General features: G+C 45.0%; 1 protein-coding gene across 14 annotated transcripts in view; it reads left to right on the top strand.

Moving 5' to 3' along the window:
• The window catches only part of LOC121586404 (microtubule-actin cross-linking factor 1-like), a 268,894-nt gene that overhangs the window by 5,271 nt on the left and 242,226 nt on the right, over nt 1-21,397 (top strand). For 13 of the 14 annotated variants that reach the window (XM_045226332.1, XM_045226336.1, XM_045226335.1 and 10 more), the window contains exon 2: nt 1,711-1,983. In XM_045226332.1, the coding sequence (XP_045082267.1) occupies nt 1,740-1,983 (244 nt within the window). In that variant the 5' untranslated portion in view covers nt 1,711-1,739. Of the gene's footprint in view, nt 1-1,710; nt 1,984-8,661; nt 9,386-21,397 lie in introns of those variants that run through there. The other variant, XM_045226337.1, reaches the window with a different exon arrangement.

Here is a 21,397-nt window from a genome sequence, read left to right on the forward strand (position 1 = left end):
AGGGGTTGACGTCTGGTCCCGGCTCGGTAGTACTCCCGCGATGCACCAAGCCCTGTCTGGACCCTGGTGTGGGAGGCCCCGACCCTGGAGAGGGTTAACGTCTGGTTCCGGCCCGGCAGTCCTCCCGCAATGCACCAAGCCCTGTCTGGACCCTGGTGTGGGAGGCCCCGACCCTGGAGAGGGGTTGACGGCTGGTTCCTGCTCGGCAGTCCTCCCGCGATGCACCAAGCCCTGTCTGGACCCTGGTGTGGGAGGCCCCGACCCTGGAGAGGGGTTGACGGCTGGTTCCCGCTCGGCAGTCCTCCCGCGATGCAGCAAGCCCTGTCTGGACTGCTCTGGCACCGGACTGGAGCAGCTGACCGGAGCTGGACTAGGCACCGATGGAGCGGACTGCTCTGGCACCGGGGTGGAGCAGAGGACCCTCGCTGGAGGTCGGGTGCGTGGTGCTGGAACGGGCCATACCGGACTGGGGACACGCACCACTGGTTTGGTGCGAGGAGCAAGCATGGGTCGTACCGGGCTGGGGACACGCACCACTGGTCTGGTGCGAGGAGCAGGCACAGGCCGTACCGGGCTGGGGACACACACCACTGGTCTGGTGCGAGGAGCAGGCACGGGCCGTACCGGGCTGGGAACATGCACCCTAAATATAGTGCGAGGAGCAGGCACGGGCCGTACCGGGCTGGAGACACGCACCACTGGTTTGGTGCGAGGAGCAGGCACAACCTGTCCTGGCTGGACGCTCACTTTAGGCAAGTGAAAGTGCGGGGCGCGGGCACCAAGCGCACCGGGCCATGAATGCGCACTGGAGACACAGTGCGTATCACCGCATAACAGGGTGCCTGAACGGTCCCACGCTCCTTAACGCGAGTGCGGGGAGTTGACTCTGGTCTGAAACCTGGCTCCGCCAACCACCCCGTATGCCCTCCCCCAAAAAATATTTGGGGCTGCCTCTCAGGCTTCCGTCGTGGTCGTGACCTTCGGAGTTGCTGTTGATCCTCTCTCGCTGCCTCCGTCTGCTCCCATGGAAGGCGATCCCTTCCTGCCTGGGTCTCCTCCTTCGCCCAGGGTCCCTTTCCGGCCAATATCTCCTCCCATGTCCAGAATGTCTTCCCCACCTGTGTCCAGGATGTCTGCTCCTCCTAGCCACGCTGCTTGGTCCGTTTGTGGTGGGATCTTCTGTCACGCTCGTTGATAGATGGCTCGGACCAAGGTGCAGCGTGGTAGGCGAACATATAAATGTATTTAAATGAACACCGACAAAACAACAAAATACAAACGAACGTAAAGTTCTGCAGGCTACACAGCTACTAACCAGAAACAAGATCCCACAAACTAAGGTGGGAAAAAGGCTGCCTAAGTATGATCCCCAATCAGAGACAACGATCGACAGCTGCCTCTGATTGGGAACCACACCCGGCCAACAAATAAATAGAAAGCCTAGAATGGACACCCAAATCACACCCTGACCTAACCAACTAGAGAATAAAAGGGATCTCCAAGGTCAGGGCGTGACATTACAACAAGCCTTGCATTATTCGTGAGCTATGCCAGATTACACTGTGGATGATGAATTATACAGCATTGCCTATCTCTCATACTTCCTATCTCTCCTCTTTCCTCCTTTCTTTCTTCCCCCTTTTGCCCTGACTGTATTTCTCCCCCTCCCCCACTCTCTTCCCTATCTCTTCTCCTCCTGTTTTACTCCAGTCCCTCTCTTCTTCCAGCCGTCCGGCGTGATGGAGTCCTCGGACGAGGAGACACTGAGCGAGCGCTCCTGCATTAGCGAGAGGAGCGAGCGGTCTTTGCGTAGCGAGCGCTCGGGGGGCTCCCTGTCCCCCTGCCCGTCCGGACCCCAAGGCCCCCCTGGGGACACCCTACCCTGGAACCGACCGTCCAGACATGAGAGAGGAGAGAGGAGGAAGAGGAAGACCCACGACTCGGTGCTGGACCCGGCGGAGAGGGCAGTGGTGCGTGTTGCAGGTAAGACGTTTGGGAAATATATACTTCTACAACACTCACCTGCAGAGGGTATACCTGCAGGTTATACCTGCAGCGATGGGAACTGATAATGGTCCCCCTTCAGTGGGTGAAGACAGAAGGCAAATGTGTGGCAATGGTTTTCATTACAACGTCAAGCATTTTATTACACATTGGAATATTGTCAAGTCTAATCTAATTCAAAAACTAACTATCTTTGTAATGATTGTGCTGTATGGGAGGGAGTGGCGAGGATGTGGCTATATCTCTCCATCCCACTATACCCTTATGAATGTGGATGTGGGTTGGGAGTGCAAAAAACCATATATCATAGCAGCGCTCCAATTGGCAGCAACTAGGCATATATATTTTTAAACAGAGTGTACTGTACTTTTACTAAAGGGTTCTAATACCGCTACAAAGATATCAGAGAAAATAATCTGTCAGGCTTGAGGATTTCAAAAAAAAAATCATCAATGAACCTGTCATTGTTCCAGCTTGGGTTGTATAAGGGAGTAAAGTGTTTGTGATGGAAGGAGTGACTGAGATACAGTGAAAAAGGAATGGTTATGTATGGTTTGTTTCTTCAGGCATGCAAACTGCTCTTCGCCTGCTATTTCTGTTAATTTCATTACTCTTTACAAACACAATCAGTGTCCCACTGGGCACAGACTTAAATTCAACGTCTATTTAATTGAAATGACGTGGAAGCAACGTTGATTCAACCAGTGTGTGCCCAGTGGGGTTGTCGTGCACTAAAAGAGATGGATCATGCTCAAAAGCAGAGAACGAGCAGGTATCCAGACTGAGTCATCGAAAATAATAGATTTAAATTGGGACTGGTGAACTGCAATCCACTTAAACAAAACATTTGAAGACTTAAAGTGTTTCAACACTGTTAAGTTTTAAACACAGGTTTAATACTTAAACAGTTTGCACTTATGTATATACTAACCAGTGTGAAGGAGAGAGGAGGCATTCAACAAATTAATGGTCAGAGGTCAAGAGAAAGGAGGAAGAAAGGAGTGTGAGAAAAACCAAACTGTCATGCTAAAGCTACAAACAGGTCTTTTTTTGGTTGCCTGTTTACTTGAAGCGGTTGTGACATGCGTTTCAGGTGACATGCGTCTTCTTTTTGTTTCTCATTTGAAACCATGTTTTTGAGGTTTTCACCATGCTGGTCATTTGACCGTCATTTGACCGTCTCCTGGTTTTAAGAATTCACAGCTGTCCTGATGTGTTGTGGTGCCAGCCTGCCAGGGTTTGGGCTGAGTGTGTATGTGTGAGTGTGTGTGTGCATGCGTGCGAGAGTGTGTGTGTGTGAATGAGTGGGCAGAGAAAAGGCTGTGTCTGTCTTACTGTTGTAATTTGATTATGAGAGAGAGTTTTTGGCTCAGCGTTGACAGTGGAACACGCTATTGGCAGCAGGACCTTTGACTGACGTCTTGGCTCAAACGTTGAGGCAAAGTTGTTGTGTGGTGGCGTTCAGAATATCATCTTTATTCAAGGGGACAAGGCACTGTTATATTTCATATTGGTTTTCATTGTGGATGCAATTGATGATGAAGGATGAGAATGAAGTGAGAATCAATATAAACTAGTCTAAATGCAATTGTGACTGTTTATATTAGCATGTCTGGCCATTTTATAATTAGAATATATTTGGATTAAATGTAATTAATTTGAACAAATTAGGTTTTGTGACAGATTGGCATGTGGAAATTGGAAGCAGCTGAGGCACATCTGCATGGTACATAGAACATAGGCTACATTTGTCTACTTTTCAAAACAGTTCAAAAAAAGATGTCCTGCTATTGTGGATTATTTATCGAGTTATGAATTATTTTCTTCCCTTGAGGGATTTAGATATTTGCTGATTTGTATAGCCTATGTGTAAACGTGCATGTGTAATGAGTGTGTGGAGGCAGAGTGAATGCGGTGGGGGAAATGTATGTACATACAGTATGTACTCAGGCCCCAGACATAAGGTGCCTGCATGGAACTGAGGCGTCTAGGCGACTGCCTGCCTGAGCTCTTGCTCAAACATTTTTCACCAGGCATCGCAAAGGACAGCTCCTAGCCTGGCTCGGCCCCATTCCCCTGTTGCCATGTCGACCTGCATGCACACTCTCCCGGTCTCCCGGTTTCCATGGCTATGAAGGGAGCAGGAAAGACACTGGAAAAGCGAGATAAAGGAGCCAAAACAAATAGTGAAACAGAGAGAGTGAGCATTTGAATTTGAATTTAAGTTGGAGAAAAGAAAGAGCGTTTGTGGAGGACACAGAGAAAGGTAGAGTGAGGGATGTACTGAACCCAAAGAGGAATCCACATTTAAAAGAAAAAAGAGAGAATGGACAGAGAGGAAGATGGAAGGAGGGCAGACAGAGAAAGGGGGCAAGGTTCAAACAGGGGGAGGATGGGAGGAAGACATGTAAAAAGAGACAGGGTCAAGAGAGTATATGTGGAAGGCAAACATAGAGAAAGAGAGGGCGGGTGGATCTGAGCAATTTGAACTGGGAAAAGGGAGTCGGAATGCCTCGCTATAAGTCAATTATGTCGGCTAGTTAAAACACAGGTCAACAGAGGCCCCATACACACAACCTCAGAACACCCTGAGAACCCAAGCCAAGGGGCCATATGTATTCGCAATAGACCTGATTCAATCTTCTGCCCTAATAGGTGCTTTGGAACATTAGCGACAAATTAGCCACTTAGCGGGCTAAATCAGTGCGTAAAAAAATGCAATAGGCTAAGATTTTGAAACTGGGTTGCTGTAGTGAGGCAACATGCCTCATAGTGTGTGTTTGTGTGTGAATGTCTGTGTGTGTGTGGTGTGTGTGTGTGTGTGTGTGTGTGCATGTCTCATACGCCACATTCACTCTCTGCAGCTGGACTCAGTGTGATAAAACAAAGATGACTCGAGCACATTTCATCATGTTTAATTAGTGCTTCTTTTATCACGCAGGGTCAGATAGAAAGTTGTAGTTGGCACTTATGACCACCAGGTGGGGTTATAATGGGGAAATAATGTTTTGGTCCCTCTCTAAAGATCCTGGCAGACTTGCCTTGAGGCAGGGTTTCCCAAACTCGGTCCTGGGGCCCCCCCTGGGTGCACAGCTGATTCAAATAATCAAAGCTTGCTGATGAGTTGGTTATTCTGAATCACCTGGGGTTTTTTTTTCTCCCATTATTCTTAAACAAATTATTCCAAAATTATGTCAAGTTCGTTGTTGATCATTGCTAGACAGCCATTTTCAAGTCTTGCCATAGATTTTCAAGTCCAATATATAACTAGGCCACTCAGGAACTTTCAATAACGTCTTGGTAAGCAACTCCAGTGTATATTTGGCCTTGTGTTTTAAAGAAATGTCCCTACTGAAAGGTGAATTTGTCTCCCAGTGTCTGATGGAAAGCAAACTGAACCAAGTTTTCCTCTAGGTTTTTGCCTGTGGTTAGCTCTATTCAGTTTATTTTTATCCTAAAAAACACCCTAGTCCTTGCTGATTACAAGCATAGCCATAACATGATGCAGCCACCACCATACATGAAAATATGAAGAGTGGTACTCAGTGATATGTTGTGTTGGATTTGCCCCAAACATAACACTTTGTATTTAGGAAAAAAAGTTAATTTATTTGCCAAATTTTTTGCAGTATTACTTTAGTGCCTTATTGCAAACAGGATGCATGTTTTGGAATATTTGTATTCTGTACAGGCTTCCTTCTTTTCACTCTGTAATTTATGTTAGTATTGTGGAGTAACTACATTGTTGTTGATCCATCCTCAGTTTTCTCATATTGACATTTACGTCACTTAGCAGACGCTCTTATCCAGAGCGACTTACAGTAGTGAGTGCATAATTATTTATTTTTTCTTCTCCATTCTGGCCCCCCGTGGGAATCAAACACACAACCCTGGCGTTGCAAGCGCCATGCTCTACCAACTGAGCCATTCAACTCTGTAACTGTTTTAAAGTCACCATTGGCCTCATGTTGAAATCCCTGAGCGGTTTCCTTCCTCTCAGCAACTGAGTTAGGAAGGAGGCCTGTATCTTTGTAGTGACTGTGTGTATTGATACACCAGCCAAAGTGTAGTTAATAACTGCACCATGTTCAAAGAGATTTTCAATGTCTGCTTTTTTTTTACCCATCTACTGATAGGTGCCCTTTTTTGCGAAACATTGGAAAACCTCCCTGGTCTTTGTGGTTGAATCTGTGCTTGAAATTCACTGCTCGACTGAGGGACCTTACAGATAATTGTATGTGTGGGGTACAGAGATGGGGTAGTCATTTAAAAATCAAGTTACACACTATTATTGCACACAGAGTGAGTCTATGCAACTTACTATGTGACTTGTTAAGCACATGTTTACTCCGGAACTTATTTAGGCTTGCCATAACAAAAGGGTTGAATACGTATTGACTCATGACATTGCAGCTTTTCATTTGTAATTAATTTCTAAAAATTTCTAAAAACATAGTTCCACTTTGACATCATGGGGTATTGTGTGTAGATCAGTGACACAAAATCTCAATTTAAACCATGATGTAACACAACAAAATGTGGAAAAAGTCAAGGGGTGTGAATACTTTCTGAAGGCACTATATATGTGATTGGTGGGATATCCTATGTCTTGACTGTATCAGCTATTTTTATTATCTGATGATGGTAAAGATAGTACTGTTTATGGAGGGAATCTTATTAGACAGTACTGTATGTCAAACCATTTGGGGTGAATCCAAGTTCATCTGGAAAGATATCCTGTAAAGGATTATGCTATGTGTCTGTATTCCAAAGTACAGGAGCTATCAATGTATAGCCTGCATACAACAAGAAGAAACACTGCATCCTTAAAATGATAACAGAGGTCAAGCAGTCAGTGGATCTACGGATATAACGTGAACTGGATGTCATCCGAGTCACCCTCCTTGAGTTCATTCCCATCACTATTACCTCTTCCTCAACTCTTTTTGTCTATATTACTCTATCATATGTCTGTTTTGGTGGTGATCTGTGTGTGTGTGTGTTTACAGTACGTGTGTGTGTCTATGTGTGTGTGTGTGTGTGTGTGTGTGTGTGTGTGTGTGTTTGTGTGTGTGTGTGTGCACTGCTGCGGGAGCCAATGGACGGTCAACAACAATATCCGCTGTCCTGCTTTTCTTTCATTTCCGAAACTCTAGACTCAGTCAGTGCGACTGGACTCAGTGTGTGGTGTCTGTTTGCTTGCCAGGTTGGATGGCTGAAGGGCTACATTGTGTGAGTTTGTATGTTTGTATTCATGCAAAGCATTCATGACTGTGGATAATTGGATGTGTGTGTGTTTGTAAAGAGAGAAGAAGTGGGGGGTGACAGAAAGAAACTGACAGACGTCTGAGAAAAAAGAATGAGAGAAAGAAAATATCTCCATGGAGTTGCTCTGAATAATTTAGCCTGAACTCAGCATCTCTTTATTTCTCTCCGTTTCTCACTCCCTCTTTGCCTCACTTCCTACCTGTTGGGGACAAAAATAAGTATTTCTAATCTTTTCTTATCCCTATTGATTTTGTAATGTTCTTGTATTCCATAATATTCAGACTGAACCAATCAGTTGCGGATGGATTATAAAGTTGATCTTATTCTACTAGTCATGTCTATATTATTCACAGTACTGAGGAAATGCTGATGATGCATAACAGCTCATGGCTATGGAGAGATGATGTCCGGTTGATGTCAGGTCAGACTAGGATGCACTGTGACAGTACAGTATTGGTCAGGGTAGGGCTTGGAGAAAGCTCTGTGGCAGGTATCCCTCTACTGACATGTTTGTCTGGACTTCTGAGATCCCCCATACACACAGACGTCTCCTGCCCCACCCATAGGCCTACTACACACAGCCTCCCATCTTATGGATGTCGGACACAACACATCAGTCTCACCTGTCTAAATCCCCTTACCTTCATTGATTATACTAGGCTATAGATGAGCCACTTCTAGGATTAGGCCTATGGGATGTTATGGATCTTTATCACCCTGAGATTATATGAGACAATGGATCCAGCCCATTGATATCTATTGATGTTTCTGTGTATTTATTGAATGATTGGCTTCACCTGTGTGTCCTGGTGTGGCACCCTGACACATAATGTGCGGTGGTAGCTGTGCAGCCAGCCCCCTTATTGTGTGCACTTATTGGATAGGAGTGCCCTAAATTACGATCTTGATTTTAGTCTCCATGCAAGAAAGGTTGTGATGGGTGTGGATTGTTGTTGGAACTGTGGACCTTTTCTGGTCTCAACTGGCATGGCATTAAATTCCATTGCCGTTAGATGGCAGGCTCAGCATTGGTTCAGTCCAAGACAAAAGCAACTATCCTAAAAGCTGATTACTGGACACGCCATCTTTTTAAGTAAAAGGAGGTGCCGTTACACCGGTCGGGATACCACCGAGGGGCGCTCCAACCCTACTTTACGCACATGTGTGCCACGGCAGCCATCTATTGACCTACAGCGATACATTTCCTCTGGTGTAGGTTTCTGGCGTGGCCGGTAGAGAGGGATGGATGACAGCCACTGCAGGAAGAATAGAGAAACCTGAGCGCGAGAGGAGAGAGAGGGAGGAAGAGAGGCAGGCGGAGAGTCGCAGCATACAAACCGTGACTTTATAGAAGCGGCCATTGCGCTGGGAAGAAGCATGCAGAGGAGCTAAATCGGTTTCATTGAATAAAGACATCGACAAAAGGGGATATACGAACCGGCGTCCAGATACTATTTCAGTGGAGCCTCTCTTCTGATTTCGGAATGAGCCAGCCCACTACGACCCCCACTTGCCTTTACGCAGACACGCTTCAGGGGCGCGCTCACGCACACACATAAAAAACATTCGCCGGGTAGGAAGGTAGCTGAAGGGGTTGAGTTCAAAGAACACGGCGAACGATGCTCCTGCGGCTTGGCGGACACATTGGACAATAATGGGTCGATATATTCAATTAAATATCGGTAGAATATAACATTCACATAGACAGACATTTATTTTATATAGGATAAAACCAAGGTTGGAGCTTTCTGTTGGCTATTTTTTCACACATATTGCATGCAAACTATGGATGACTAGACTTGTCAAGTGAGCCGCTTCACTTTTGCTTCAACCAATGAATTGGCCTCGCGAATCGCAACATTCATAAGCAAACACCGGAGAGGAGCAGCACATCCACCGTGGCTTTCAAGGCAAAACGGATTTGACAGCTGTGTTGGCGAGGAGAGGACCCGGATCCACCGTCCTGGATTACTGCTGGAGTGGGCCATTAGGCTGCTGGCCACCGGTAACAGAGGCACCATGGCCGGCTTCATCCCGGGTTTACTGCCGACCAACCATTCCCAGGAAAAGGAATTCGCACAGGCGTACGAAGATGTTCTGGAGAGATACAAAGGTAAGGAACAAGAAGAAAGGAGTGGGCCCTGGCCTGAGTTGATCTTCGGCGAGACAGCGGGACTATGTCATAATCTGGATTGTTTCATTGTTTACATTTTTTGATGAATAGGCTACACTCGCTGCGCACTTTGTGTTTCTTTGAGTCAAACCAACTGCTTGCGTTACAAGTCTGATCTTGCTGTTATATTGTGGCATCGAGACGCCAAAAGAAGCAGTTTTATAAAGTCCCATGCCAGCTAACGTCAAAGAATTTACCCAAATGACATGCACTGTTGTGCATTGAGATTGTTCCCAAGACGCGAAAATAGTGCATAATAGTTAGTTCCACAATTTGTCCCCTTTGGTTGCACACATTAAAACATGGTTCTTAGTTTTAATAACTAAAATGCTACATAGCCTGAAACCAACCCAGTTTTTGGACCTGCTCAACAATGTTACCACCAGCATTGAGACTTGTTATTTTATAATCCGGATGACAGAGCCGCTTTAAAAATGAATGCCTCTACTGAAATTGACCGTGATGGAAGTAGGGAGGGGGGTTAATGGCAATTGACGTTGGTGACATCTGTGATGCTTGGGCCCAGATGAAAGGGGGCCTTTTAAATAATTGATTATTGTAATGAAATGCGACTCTGTTTGGGGTTGGAGTAGTGCGTGTGTGTGTGGGGTAGGGAGAGCACAAGTAATTAGTAGTTATTTCATCCTCTTAAGAAACTTCAGGTAGTTAAACAACGCAATAACTATATGTTCCAGAGGCGGAAACAGCGAGAAAAATATTATATTAAAAATAGGTTGTTGCAGTTATGCAATGGCAACGGAACATACAGTTATTTGGCGGATAGGACCTACAATTATTATTGGCAAAGAGCGAAAGGTGTGTTGACATGGGTAATGACAAAATGAGCCACAAAATCACAGAGCTGAACATGTGTGGGCGGCGTAATGCTTTTCTACACACAACCATTTTGAGTGGCCTTTCAACATGTTGCTCATTCATTGTCACTGATGGCAAGCTTGTATAGTGGCAGAAATAGCTGATTTTACGTCAAGAATACATCTAATATATCAGTGTGTCGTTCAGCCACTAGGTTTTCTCATTGCATCAATAAAGAAGTACTTGGTAACATTGTTATAATCAGTGGGGCTGGGCAACATCCATTAGCGCTCCGGCATGCACACAGACACAGACAGACAGACAGGCATGTTAATGCGGAGTGAATTAATTTATGTGCAAAGGCTAAAAGCCTGCTGCAATTAATTGCCCGCAAGTATAACTACATTTACTGATAGCAATTACAGAATAGTTGCCAATGCAACACATAACATTATGTTTCATGTTGATAAATGTAACAGTGAATTATATAACTGACACAGGCAATATTATTTTTTGAAACAAATAGTCAACACCTCACAGCCAATGAACTGAACTGTGGCTACTATGTTGAACTTGTTTTAGCTTACTTTGTAACCAAACTTGGAATAGTTGAGTCACACTGATGCCTAGTTAAACTTCCTTGTCATTTCTTCCAATAAGGACACTAAAACCTTGGTGGGAGGCAAAGGCCCTGAAGTAACCTGTAGTAGAATCCTCCTTGGGGGCCAAGGCCCTCAGTCAACCCAGAACCTTTAGATGCTTGACTCTGTTTTCTGTCAACACAAATATACTTTACAGCTTGTCCTTTCTATACCAAAGGAAGTGTACAAAATAGAACACACACACTGTATAGAGGTCATATAGCTTTGTGTTTACTATCCCTTCTGGTGGTCTGACTGCAGAAGTGGTTTATGCAATGAACTTGACCCTATGGCCCCTTTCCCACCCTTGTGTGTATGCGTGTGTGATGGGCTTTTCAACTGCATGTCACTTGTGGCAGTTGCATGAAGAAAGGAGTGGGAAATGTGAACTCAGTCGGGTGCTGACAGCATCTCTTGACTATAATTGGAGGAGGCTATATAATACCGTTTTAAATCATTCCGTAGAGTGTGCTTTTGTGTGTTCCACTGTGTGTTCTTCAGGGAGTTGACAGGTTCTCAATAACAATTGACAGGATATCCAGTAAATTACTGGCTGAGCACAAGGAAAAAGCACAGGGATGTGAATCATAAAATGGACACCCACATGTGACTTAAGCGTGAGTGGACACTGGACAGGCATACACACTACTGAGACCAGGTGGCCCAAGACTGACACACGTTTCAGGGGCTAGCTAAAAGTAACAGACAGAAACATTTTTATAAACTTGTTTCCACCTAAAAGTTTAGGAAAAATGAGCCGAGGAAAGCTAGGCAGGAAGGCTTGCAAGGAAACCACAGCAAAAGTCCAATTTAGTTGAGAAGTTCGAGACCTAACTTCAGGCCTCTTGTTCCATCCACTTCTTGTTCCCCCCACATTGCTTAGCCTAAATGGAACATTCCAGACTGTCTCTATGTGCAGTTCAACAAGACAGATCCACAACCTCCCTGACCTGTGGGGTTTCCATCCATCCAGGCTTGTTGTTGCCACCCATTAATAATGTGTCCTCTTGCCCGCTCGCCTGCCAACTCATGTCAGCTCTGTGCTGTGACTTTGCGTGTTGTTTCCATAGCTACTAGTAGCCTGGGAATTGCCAGGGACCTCATAATACGATATGTATTGCGATTTGTTTTTCCAAACATATTGCTCACTATATGTCTACTGCAGAGTGCCTAGCAAGCATGAAAAATATGTTGGCTCACCATTTAAAAAGAAGACTTGCGCTAGCTAACGCTATCTAGCAAAAAATAAATAATATATATATATTTTTTACAAATCGATACTTGGAGTGAAAGTATCAATATAATGTTGTCCAAAATAATAACTGATTTCCCTTCCCCATCACTACTAGCTAGGCTCTGTTTGTTGTTTACGTTTTTAAGCAGACATGGAGTGAGGGATGGACGGTAAGGGCTCCCTCCCTGTAGCCTTTTCACCCCACAGTCCTCATATTATTCTGCTCTGCAGTCACTCTCTCTCTCACACTCACACACACTCACACACTCACACACACACACACACACACACTACATTCACACTTTTGGACTCTCACACTTCACAGAATGCGACACAGGCTTCACACAGATTTTAACTTCCACAGTCCCAGACCCCACACTCACACATACTGTGCATATTCTGATGGAGACAGCGAGTGGAAACTGACAGAAGAATATCAGGAAATATGTGTATTTCCCCTCTGGAGTTGTGCTGAAGCTGGTGTCCCCAATTCTATTTAAATTTTTATGGCATGCAGGAAGTGACCGGTCGTTCGAGTCCTGTTCTACCTGTCTCTCTGATTCGCCACATGCAGACATGTACAGTACCCTGTGTCTTTCCACTGCTTCATTAAACTCTATCTAAGCTGTGCTTTGAATGTTATGGTGGCCTGTGAAAACCTGAATGTTATGGTGGCCTGTGAAAACCTGAATGTTATGGTGGCCTGTGAAAACCTGAATGTTATGGTGGCCTGTGAAAACCTGAATGTTATGGTGGCCTGTGAAAACCTGAATGTTATGGTGGCCTGTGAAAACCTGAATGTTATGGTGGCCTGTGAAAACCTGAATGTTATGGTGGCCTGTGAAAACCTGAATGTTATGGTGGCCTGTGAAAACCGATGCCACTTAGAGTCAGTCAGTTCAGCTGGCTGGACTTGAATTAAGGGTGAATTGGGGAAACAGTCTGGGAAAAGAGGTTGTAACATAACATTCGATCTGTAACTGACTGGCGTTAAGTGCGGAAAGTCCCAAATTGTTCTATAATGGGTTTTGGTTATTGAACCTGTAACCTTGGGACTGACCGAATGTTTGCTGGAAAGAGACTGAGAGGGGAGAGGAGGAACTGAGGCAGACTAATTAACGATTTGGATGGAGGGGTTGGATCGTTACAGCTGGATTTGTTTTTCTCCACGTGGCCTAGTTTCCCTCCCCGAATCCCTGGTTCCTGTTTGCCTCTGCTCACATGGTAGAATGCGGCATGCATGAACACAACCCCTCATTCCTCCCTCTATCATTCTATCTCTATGGCTTTTTACATGCATTTTCTTGCGCTCTCTCCTCCTCTCTTACACTTAAAGTCGTCCTCACATATCAGTTATTTTGCCATCAGTCTCTCTCTATCTGTGTCTCTCTCTGTCTGTCTCTCTGTGTCTCTGTCTGTCTGTCTGTGTCTGTCTGTCTCGCTCGCTCTCTCTCTGCCTGTCTCGCTCGCTCTCTCTCTGCCTGTCTCGCTCGCTCTCTCTCTGCCTGTCTCGCTCGCTCTCTCTCTGTCTGTCTCGCGCTCTCTGTCTGTCTGTCTCGCGCGCTCTCTCTGTCTGTCTCGCTCTGTCTGTCTGTCTCGCTGTCTGTCTCGCTGTCTGTCTGTCTGTCTCGCTGTCTGTCTGTCTGTCTCGCTGTCTGTCTGTCTCGCTCTCTCTCTGAGTGGAATAAACTCCCTGTTCTCAGCAGTCTCTCTCTCTCTAGGCTCTTCCTCCTCAGGGCTCATTGCATAACTGATCTCCAGCTGATTTTTGGAAACATAATCAATGCTGGTGTGTGTGTAATGAACAGTGCTGTTCCTCCCTCCTCTAACACAGCACAGGGCCTGCATTCATAACTGTAAGACTGTGTGTCTGTGAACTGGGCCAGATTGAAACAGAGATGGCTGACTGTGGCTTCCCCACAGTTCAGTCCCAATGTTTGAATGTTAATGCCATGTTGGCTGGAGGATGTGGGGTCTCCTAGAGTAATTATTGAAATGTTTCTGAGTCTCAGTCAGTTTTTTTTTCATTATGTTGAAAATGCAATCTTTCAAGGTTGGATGGAATGAACCGCCCGCTGTGTGTGTATGGTATATGTTTAGGGAAGAGGGGGTCAACCATATACATCTAGGCACTTACTAGGCTCCTGCACATGTGTACTCCTATAGGGTGTGTGTGTGTCTGCTCTCTGCAGGGCCCTTGTAGTGGTGCCTTGAGTAGAATCGATAATGAGGCTCCATCTGGCCAGAGAAGCAGAGAGACGGGCTCTACTGTGACCTCTGGACCGCTCCTGTCTCACACACACACACACACACACACACACACACACACACACACACACACACACATACCCTCTGCAGCAGCACTCCTCTATGCCAGCATTGTGCCAACACATGTGTCTTTATGATGTGAGTGGAGGGGGATGTGTATCTATCAAATGGAGAGGGTAGAGATGTCAAGATGAAGGGAGATGGGGTGGGGGTTAAGCGCATCGCTGCTGAGAGGGAGAGAGAGGGAGGGATGGAAAGAGTGAGAGAGGAGAGAACATGTTAATGAATTAATCATGGAGTCCTGTGCTAAAAGCACTATGGTGGGACTGTGGCCTGGAGAGCATTGATTTCAGATGGATGCACAGGAGAGCCGCTCTGCCTGTCTGTCCCTAGCAACACACACACAGAACTGGTGTTCCCCTCCCCGACCCTAGAGCTCTACTTACATTGTCTGTCTGTCTCATCTGTCTGTAACAATATGCAGTATTAGCGTAGGTGTTTAGGGGAATAACGATGAGGTAAGCTATAGGGGAATGATAATTCGCTTTGCAGGTCTCTTTCTGAACGGGAGGAGAGCCACTAGGGCGGTTTGCATGGTAAATCTATACCACCTCCTCCACACCCCTCCATCATGCTGTCCTCCTGACATGCTATCCATCCGTCTCCATCCTGGATGAATCGATTGTTCTCCAAGGAGAGGGGGATTGGAGGAGAAGACGGTGGTTAAGAGGGAAAGGGTTTACTACCTGCCATCTATTCCGTCACACCATCTAGTCGTTGGATACACGCAAGACTAAGTGCATCTAGACTGTGCTTTCTCTGTGCATGTTGAGTAGGTCTATCCCAGTATTTGCCATGATTAAAGCCCCATTCTGACCTACTCTATTGTGGTAACGTGATTGAATATGATAGCATCCAGAGTCTTGGTTACTGCGTGCAGGCTTGAGGATATGCCTATATGCACCAGTCAAGTGTTTCTGTATGGGCCAAAGGTGTGGTTTAGGGAGCCTGGGTACCCTTCTGTGTCATCATGCCACTCCTTGTCATGTTTGGAATGACAAGGATTTGGAATGATATCACGAACTGGGATCTGGGACCAGGCTATGGATTAGGTGAGGATTGAATGAGAGTCGGTATGATTCTGGATCAGTCAGTGAATATCTCAGTCCAGTACTGCTGTTTACCATTCTATGTGACTGTGTGACTAAGAGTTGTGAGAACCTGCTGGCCAATGGCCTGTGACTGGAGGTGTTGGTCCCGGTCCCAGGAAGAAACTCACTCTTAATCCTCCAGCTCGTGACTCTTAGTTGATCCAGCCATGACAGGACAGTAGGTCACTTCACGGCTACCATGCCGTCACAGGTCACACTATTGTTAGGTCATACACACATGCACATGTACACTTACACGCACGTACACACACACAGAAAGAATGCATTGAGTATGAGGGGGAAATCCCAGCTAAATTAATTTGAACCCTGAACCAATAGCAGATGATGTATCCAGTATTGGGCTAACCCCTGCCCTGATTGTGTATGTGTGTCAGACTAATCACGCTTCGTTCCGCGACAGCGCCTGTTATTCATTTCGCAGTGTGTTTGCAGTCTATGAGCCTGTCTGTGTGTGGATGTTTCTACTCTGTGTGTGTGTGTGTGTCTGAAAGCTTTAGGTGTGGGCAGATTTGCCATTTCAAATCAGTCCCAATGGTTCATATGTGGGGATCCCGACGGGGCGTCCCACAGGCAGACCTCCCGCAGAGACAGCCCTAATCTTATTCATCCACTTTACTACACCGCAGTATCTCCCTATGAAAAGTCAGCCAGGACACCCCCACCGACCAGAGCGCAGTGGATCAGCCCACTCCTTCTTAGCATTCCTCTGCTTGACGTGGCACCTTCCATTTACTCCACTGGCCTAATCGGAGGGGGACGTTTTGGTGCTTATGTGACTGTGACCAATGCCCTCAACATGGAGAGAAGAATGCATCACTTAGGTATAGTGTGTGGGGATCTTTGTATGGGCATATTTGGTATATAGAGATGTATGGGTAATTTTCCTTTATAGAGATACAGTATAATGTGGTTATTTATTTTAACAGATGCTTTTATCCAAAGCGTATAAGCCACTTATAGTTAATACATATTTTCAGTATATGGCCCATGTGGTACTCAAACCTGCAACTTTAGTGTTGCAAGCACCATGCAACCAAATGAGCTTTAGGAACCTTTTTACTACGTTGTGTTGCAGCCTATACCATGGATGTGGAGATTATGAACATTTGGACAATAGCCCATTCTACACTACATTCCAGTGCTTTTGTGCACCTGCTATTGACTCAAATGCCCAAATCAGGTTGTTGTGTATTGAGCTTCGTGCTAGGTTTAAATGTGTCCCCTTGCGACATATGTAATGGAAACGGCAGATATAGGAGACATTTTCAAAAGATCAACAACACTTCTATCCGTTCGACGGGTGGATTTTTCTTTTGTCAAACTTTCTTTATTGCGACAAATGATGATTGAAACAGTTTTTCTAATAAATGATGATTGACGAATAATTTTGAAGGTATGTGGCGCACGTGATGTCACCACATAACTCACATTTAATTCTAAATACCGACTGCTTGCAAAATCTATTTTATCAACTATAAAAAGTATGTTTCTTTGCAGGACAAGGATTGTCCTGACTTTCAAGAATGCCTGAATTGCTTCACCTCCCTTTTTCTGGTTGGCTGGCAAGTTTCACCTTTCAGTTATTTCAGTTCTACAGGTGTGCAAGTTTCACCATGGCACGGACCGTGGCGATACTTAGTCAATTATTGCATTCTATTCATGCTGGCTTTCGCGGGCTACCTGAGACATGAAACAGATAGGTGAGAGGGCATACAGGCTGTCGCCAATTTATTAATGCATAATTTGCCTAAATGGGTAATGGAAACACGTTTTTTTAGGTGTGACAGCATTATGTCCAGCTGTTTTGATCGACACAAGATAGTTAAATGGAAACTCACCCTAGCAGGAAATTGCTGCATCTATTTTCTATGCAAACGTTCTAAATGTCGACAAAAAAATCACTGCATAAGTTAATGGAAACATAGCTAGTGATGATTGGTTGAAAACCTTTATTGCCCATTAGTAACTGAAGGACTTCAGCTTCATTGGCTTTACATGGTCATAGAAAAACATGTACAGTGCAGTATCACAAGAAAACCCCTCACACAAACAGTAGTAGGATATATCAGTGAGAACGTGTGAAGAATACAGTAGTCACCCCTCACTCCTTGATAAAGCGTTCATCATGCCATTCCTATGAGAGAACTGCTCTCTGTTGGTGTGCTAGGGCCACAGACAGTGTTCAGAGACACAGTTGGTGGTATTCTTTCACTCGCTCCACTCCTCTTCATACTCGTCATGTGTCATTACCTTTAGAGTGGCCATCTTTGTCTTTCCTCTCTCATCCTCCCTTTTTCTCGCCCTCCCTTCCCCCTCCTCGCCGTCTCTCGTCTGGCATTCTCTGTCTAGGACTCATCTCTTTATCTGTCTTTCTCGCTCTCTCTCTTCCTGCTATTTCCCTCTCTCCCTCTCTCGCACCCGCTCTGTCTCTCCTTGTCTTTACTAGGTCGGTAGTGGTAATCTGTTGTGGGCTCCAGCTTTGTTAACAAGCTTTGCTCCTAATTGAGAGACTAAAATGATCAGCCTGCAGGCAGTGATGTCTACGCCAGTGTGTGTGTGTGTGTGTGTGTGTGTGTGTGTGTGTGTGTCTCTGCATTTGTTTCTGTAATAATAATTTGGTGGCTGCCTATGTTTTTCCTGTTTCACACATGTACAATTGAATGAGACACCCTCAGAGTGGGGTCACGGCCAGGGTCTGCCATTATCAACGGCGACCCTGGAGCAATTAACATGAAATGTTTTATTGTCACCTACACCAGATAGGTGCAGTGAAATGTGTTTTACAGGGTCAGCCATAGTAGTAAGGGTTAAGTGCCTTGCTCAAGGGCACATCGACAGATGTGATTTCACCTTGTCGGCTCAGGGATTCGAACTAGTAACCTTTTGGTTACTGGCCCAACACTCTAAACGCTAGGCTACCTGCCGCCATGTGCCTGCGTGCGTGCATATCTCCGCTTGCCACCGCTCGTACATATTCTGTCGATTTTAATAGATTTTATTTAATTGCCACTGCCAATACAGGTTAATCATTTTCCATTGGAACAACATATTTTCTCTACAAGGGCCTATAATTTGTAATGAAGCAATGGTAAATTGAAAGATTGAAAACGATCTCCATTTTATAAACTGGTAATTCATTTATGGAATTCTTATTTTTATATTGGATATTAGATTTGTATTGCTCACATGTTTGTTATTTCTAAATCCTGACCTTTCTTTGTTAATCTAGGTCTTATAAAATACTCTTATTCCATTTGTTGTTCTCTACTTTAGCATCAGATTACATAAACTATATGGGAGACATATTGATGGGACATATTGATGTGAGGTCCTAAAGGTGACTTTGTTTGCCTTAAAGATCTTCCACTTATCTTCTGTCATTCTGTTGCAAGTACGGCCCACATGCAGCATGCTTTAAATAATCAAGTGTTTGTTGATAGAAATGTACATCTAGGCTATCCTAGGCCCAAACCCTAAGTGGGCTCAAGGCATGCAAATAAACAGTTACAGTGCCTTCGGAAAGTATTCAATTTTTGCAAATTTATAAAAAAATACATAAGTATTCAGACCCATTGCTATGAGATTCGAAATTGAGCTGAGGTGCATCCTGTTTCCATTGATCATCCTTGATGTTTCTACAACTTGATTAGAGTCCACCTGTGGTAAATTCAATTGATTTGGAAAGGTACACACCTGTCTATATAATGTCCCACAGTTGACAGTGCATGTCAGAGCAAAAACCAAGCCGTGAGGTCGAAGGAATTGTCTGTAGAGCTCTGAGACAGGATTGTGTTGAGGCACAGATCTGGGGAAGGGTACCAAAACACTTCTGCAGCATTGAAGGTCTCCAAGAACACAGTGGCCTCCATCGTTCTTTAAATGGAAGAAGTTTGGAACCACCAAGACTCTTCCGAGAGCTGGCCGCCTGGCCAAACTGAGCAATCGGGGGAGAAGGGCCTTGGTCAGGGAGGTGACCAAGAACCCGATGGTCACTCTGACAAAGCTCCAGAGTTCCTCTGTGGAGATGGGAGAACCTTTCAGAAGGACAACCATCTCTGCAGCACTCCACCAATCAGGCATTTATGGTAGAGTGGCCATTCAGAAGCCACTCCTCAGTAAAAGGCACATGACAGCCCGCTTAGAGTTTGCCAAAAGGCACCTAAAGACTCTCAGACCATGAGAAACAAGATTATCTGGTCTGATGAAACCAAGATTGAACTCTTTGGCCTGAATGCCAAATGTCACGTCTGGAGGAAACCTGGCACCATCCCTACGGTGAAGCATGGTGGTGGCAGCATCATGCTGTGGGGGTCTTTTTCAGCGGCAGGTACTGGGAGACTAGTCAGGACCGAGGCAAAGATGAACGGAGCAAAGTACAGAGAGATCCTTGATGAAAACCTCCTCCAGAGCGCTCAGGACCTCAGACTGGGGTGAAGGTTCACCTTCCAACAGGACAACGACCCTAAGAACACAGCCAAGACAACGCAGGAGTGGCTTCGGGACAAGTCTCCGAATGTCCTTGAATGGCCCAGCCAGAGCCCAGAATTGAACCCGATTGAACATCCCTGGAGAGACCTGAAAATAGCTGTGCAGCAACGCTCCCCATCCATCCTGACAGAGCTTGAAAGGATCTGCAGAGAAGAATGGGAGAAACTCCACAAATACAGGTGTGCCAAGCTTGTGGCGTCACACCCAAAAATACTTGAGGCTGTAATTGCTGCCAAAGGTGCTTCAACAAAGTACTGAGTTAAAGGGTCTGAATACTTATGTAAATGTGATATTTCAGTTTTTTTATTTTGAATAAATTAGCAAACATTTTATAAAAACCTGTTTTTGCTTCGTCACTATGGGGTATTGTGTGTAGATTGAGGGAAAAAATACATTTTAGAATAAGGCTGTAACCTAACAAAGTGGAAAAAGTCAAGGGGTCTGAATACTTTCTGAAGGCACTGTAAATCATTAATCATAATTGAATGTTACTGTTATATACTTGAGATAAAATGCCACGAAGGCATAGTTTCAACAATATGTTCGATTTAGGCATAATAATTGCTCCAGTTCTGTAGAGGATAATGCAGTCAGAGAGGGTGGAACAGTGAGACAAGGGACAGATACAGTACAGGGAGCTCCAGACAGAATCCCGGAGTGTTGAAAGAAAGAAGGGACGTTTTGAAAGTGTTGAATGAGGAGGATCTGAATTGGAAGCTGATTCCCGGATTACAGAGAAGGAGGGGGGGAAGACGGGAATATTTAGTGAGACTGCAACATGACTCCCTAATTACAGGAAAAGGATGTGAGAGAAAAGGAAAATAGAGAAGATAGAGGAGGGGAGAAGGAGTGAATGAATGGAGTCTAATTTTGAGTGGTAGTTTGCAGGTTTGGGGAATTGGGGCAAATTTCATTTAGCTCGTTTCAGGAAAGGTGAAAAAGCTGATAAAGCGAATAGGCAATTTCAAATGAATTGATTGAGTTGCAGTACATCTCCATGAATTTCCCCCATTTTAAAATGGATTGTAGCCCAATCCCGATAGTTAGGATTTTACCAAATCATCACCTACACCTCACCTCCCCTACCTCTACCTACCTATAGGTTAAGCATTACGAGCACATTTTCTGAACATTTAGCCACTAAAGATCCCTTTCAAAACAGAGTGATTATTCTAAAAGCCAGCATAGAAAGACATCTCCTTTCAATGTCAGATCACCTTTCCCTCCCATCAGACAGACTGGGTGAAATGCCTCTGTCTCTTAACTGTGCTCATAATGAATGTCTGTGGTTTAGATATGACCAATTTAGCTGCTAAGTGGTGGTAATGAAACG

Source organism: Coregonus clupeaformis, chromosome 17 (assembly GCF_020615455.1).
Source record: "Coregonus clupeaformis isolate EN_2021a chromosome 17, ASM2061545v1, whole genome shotgun sequence".
Classification (NCBI taxonomy): domain Eukaryota; kingdom Metazoa; phylum Chordata; class Actinopteri; order Salmoniformes; family Salmonidae; genus Coregonus; species Coregonus clupeaformis.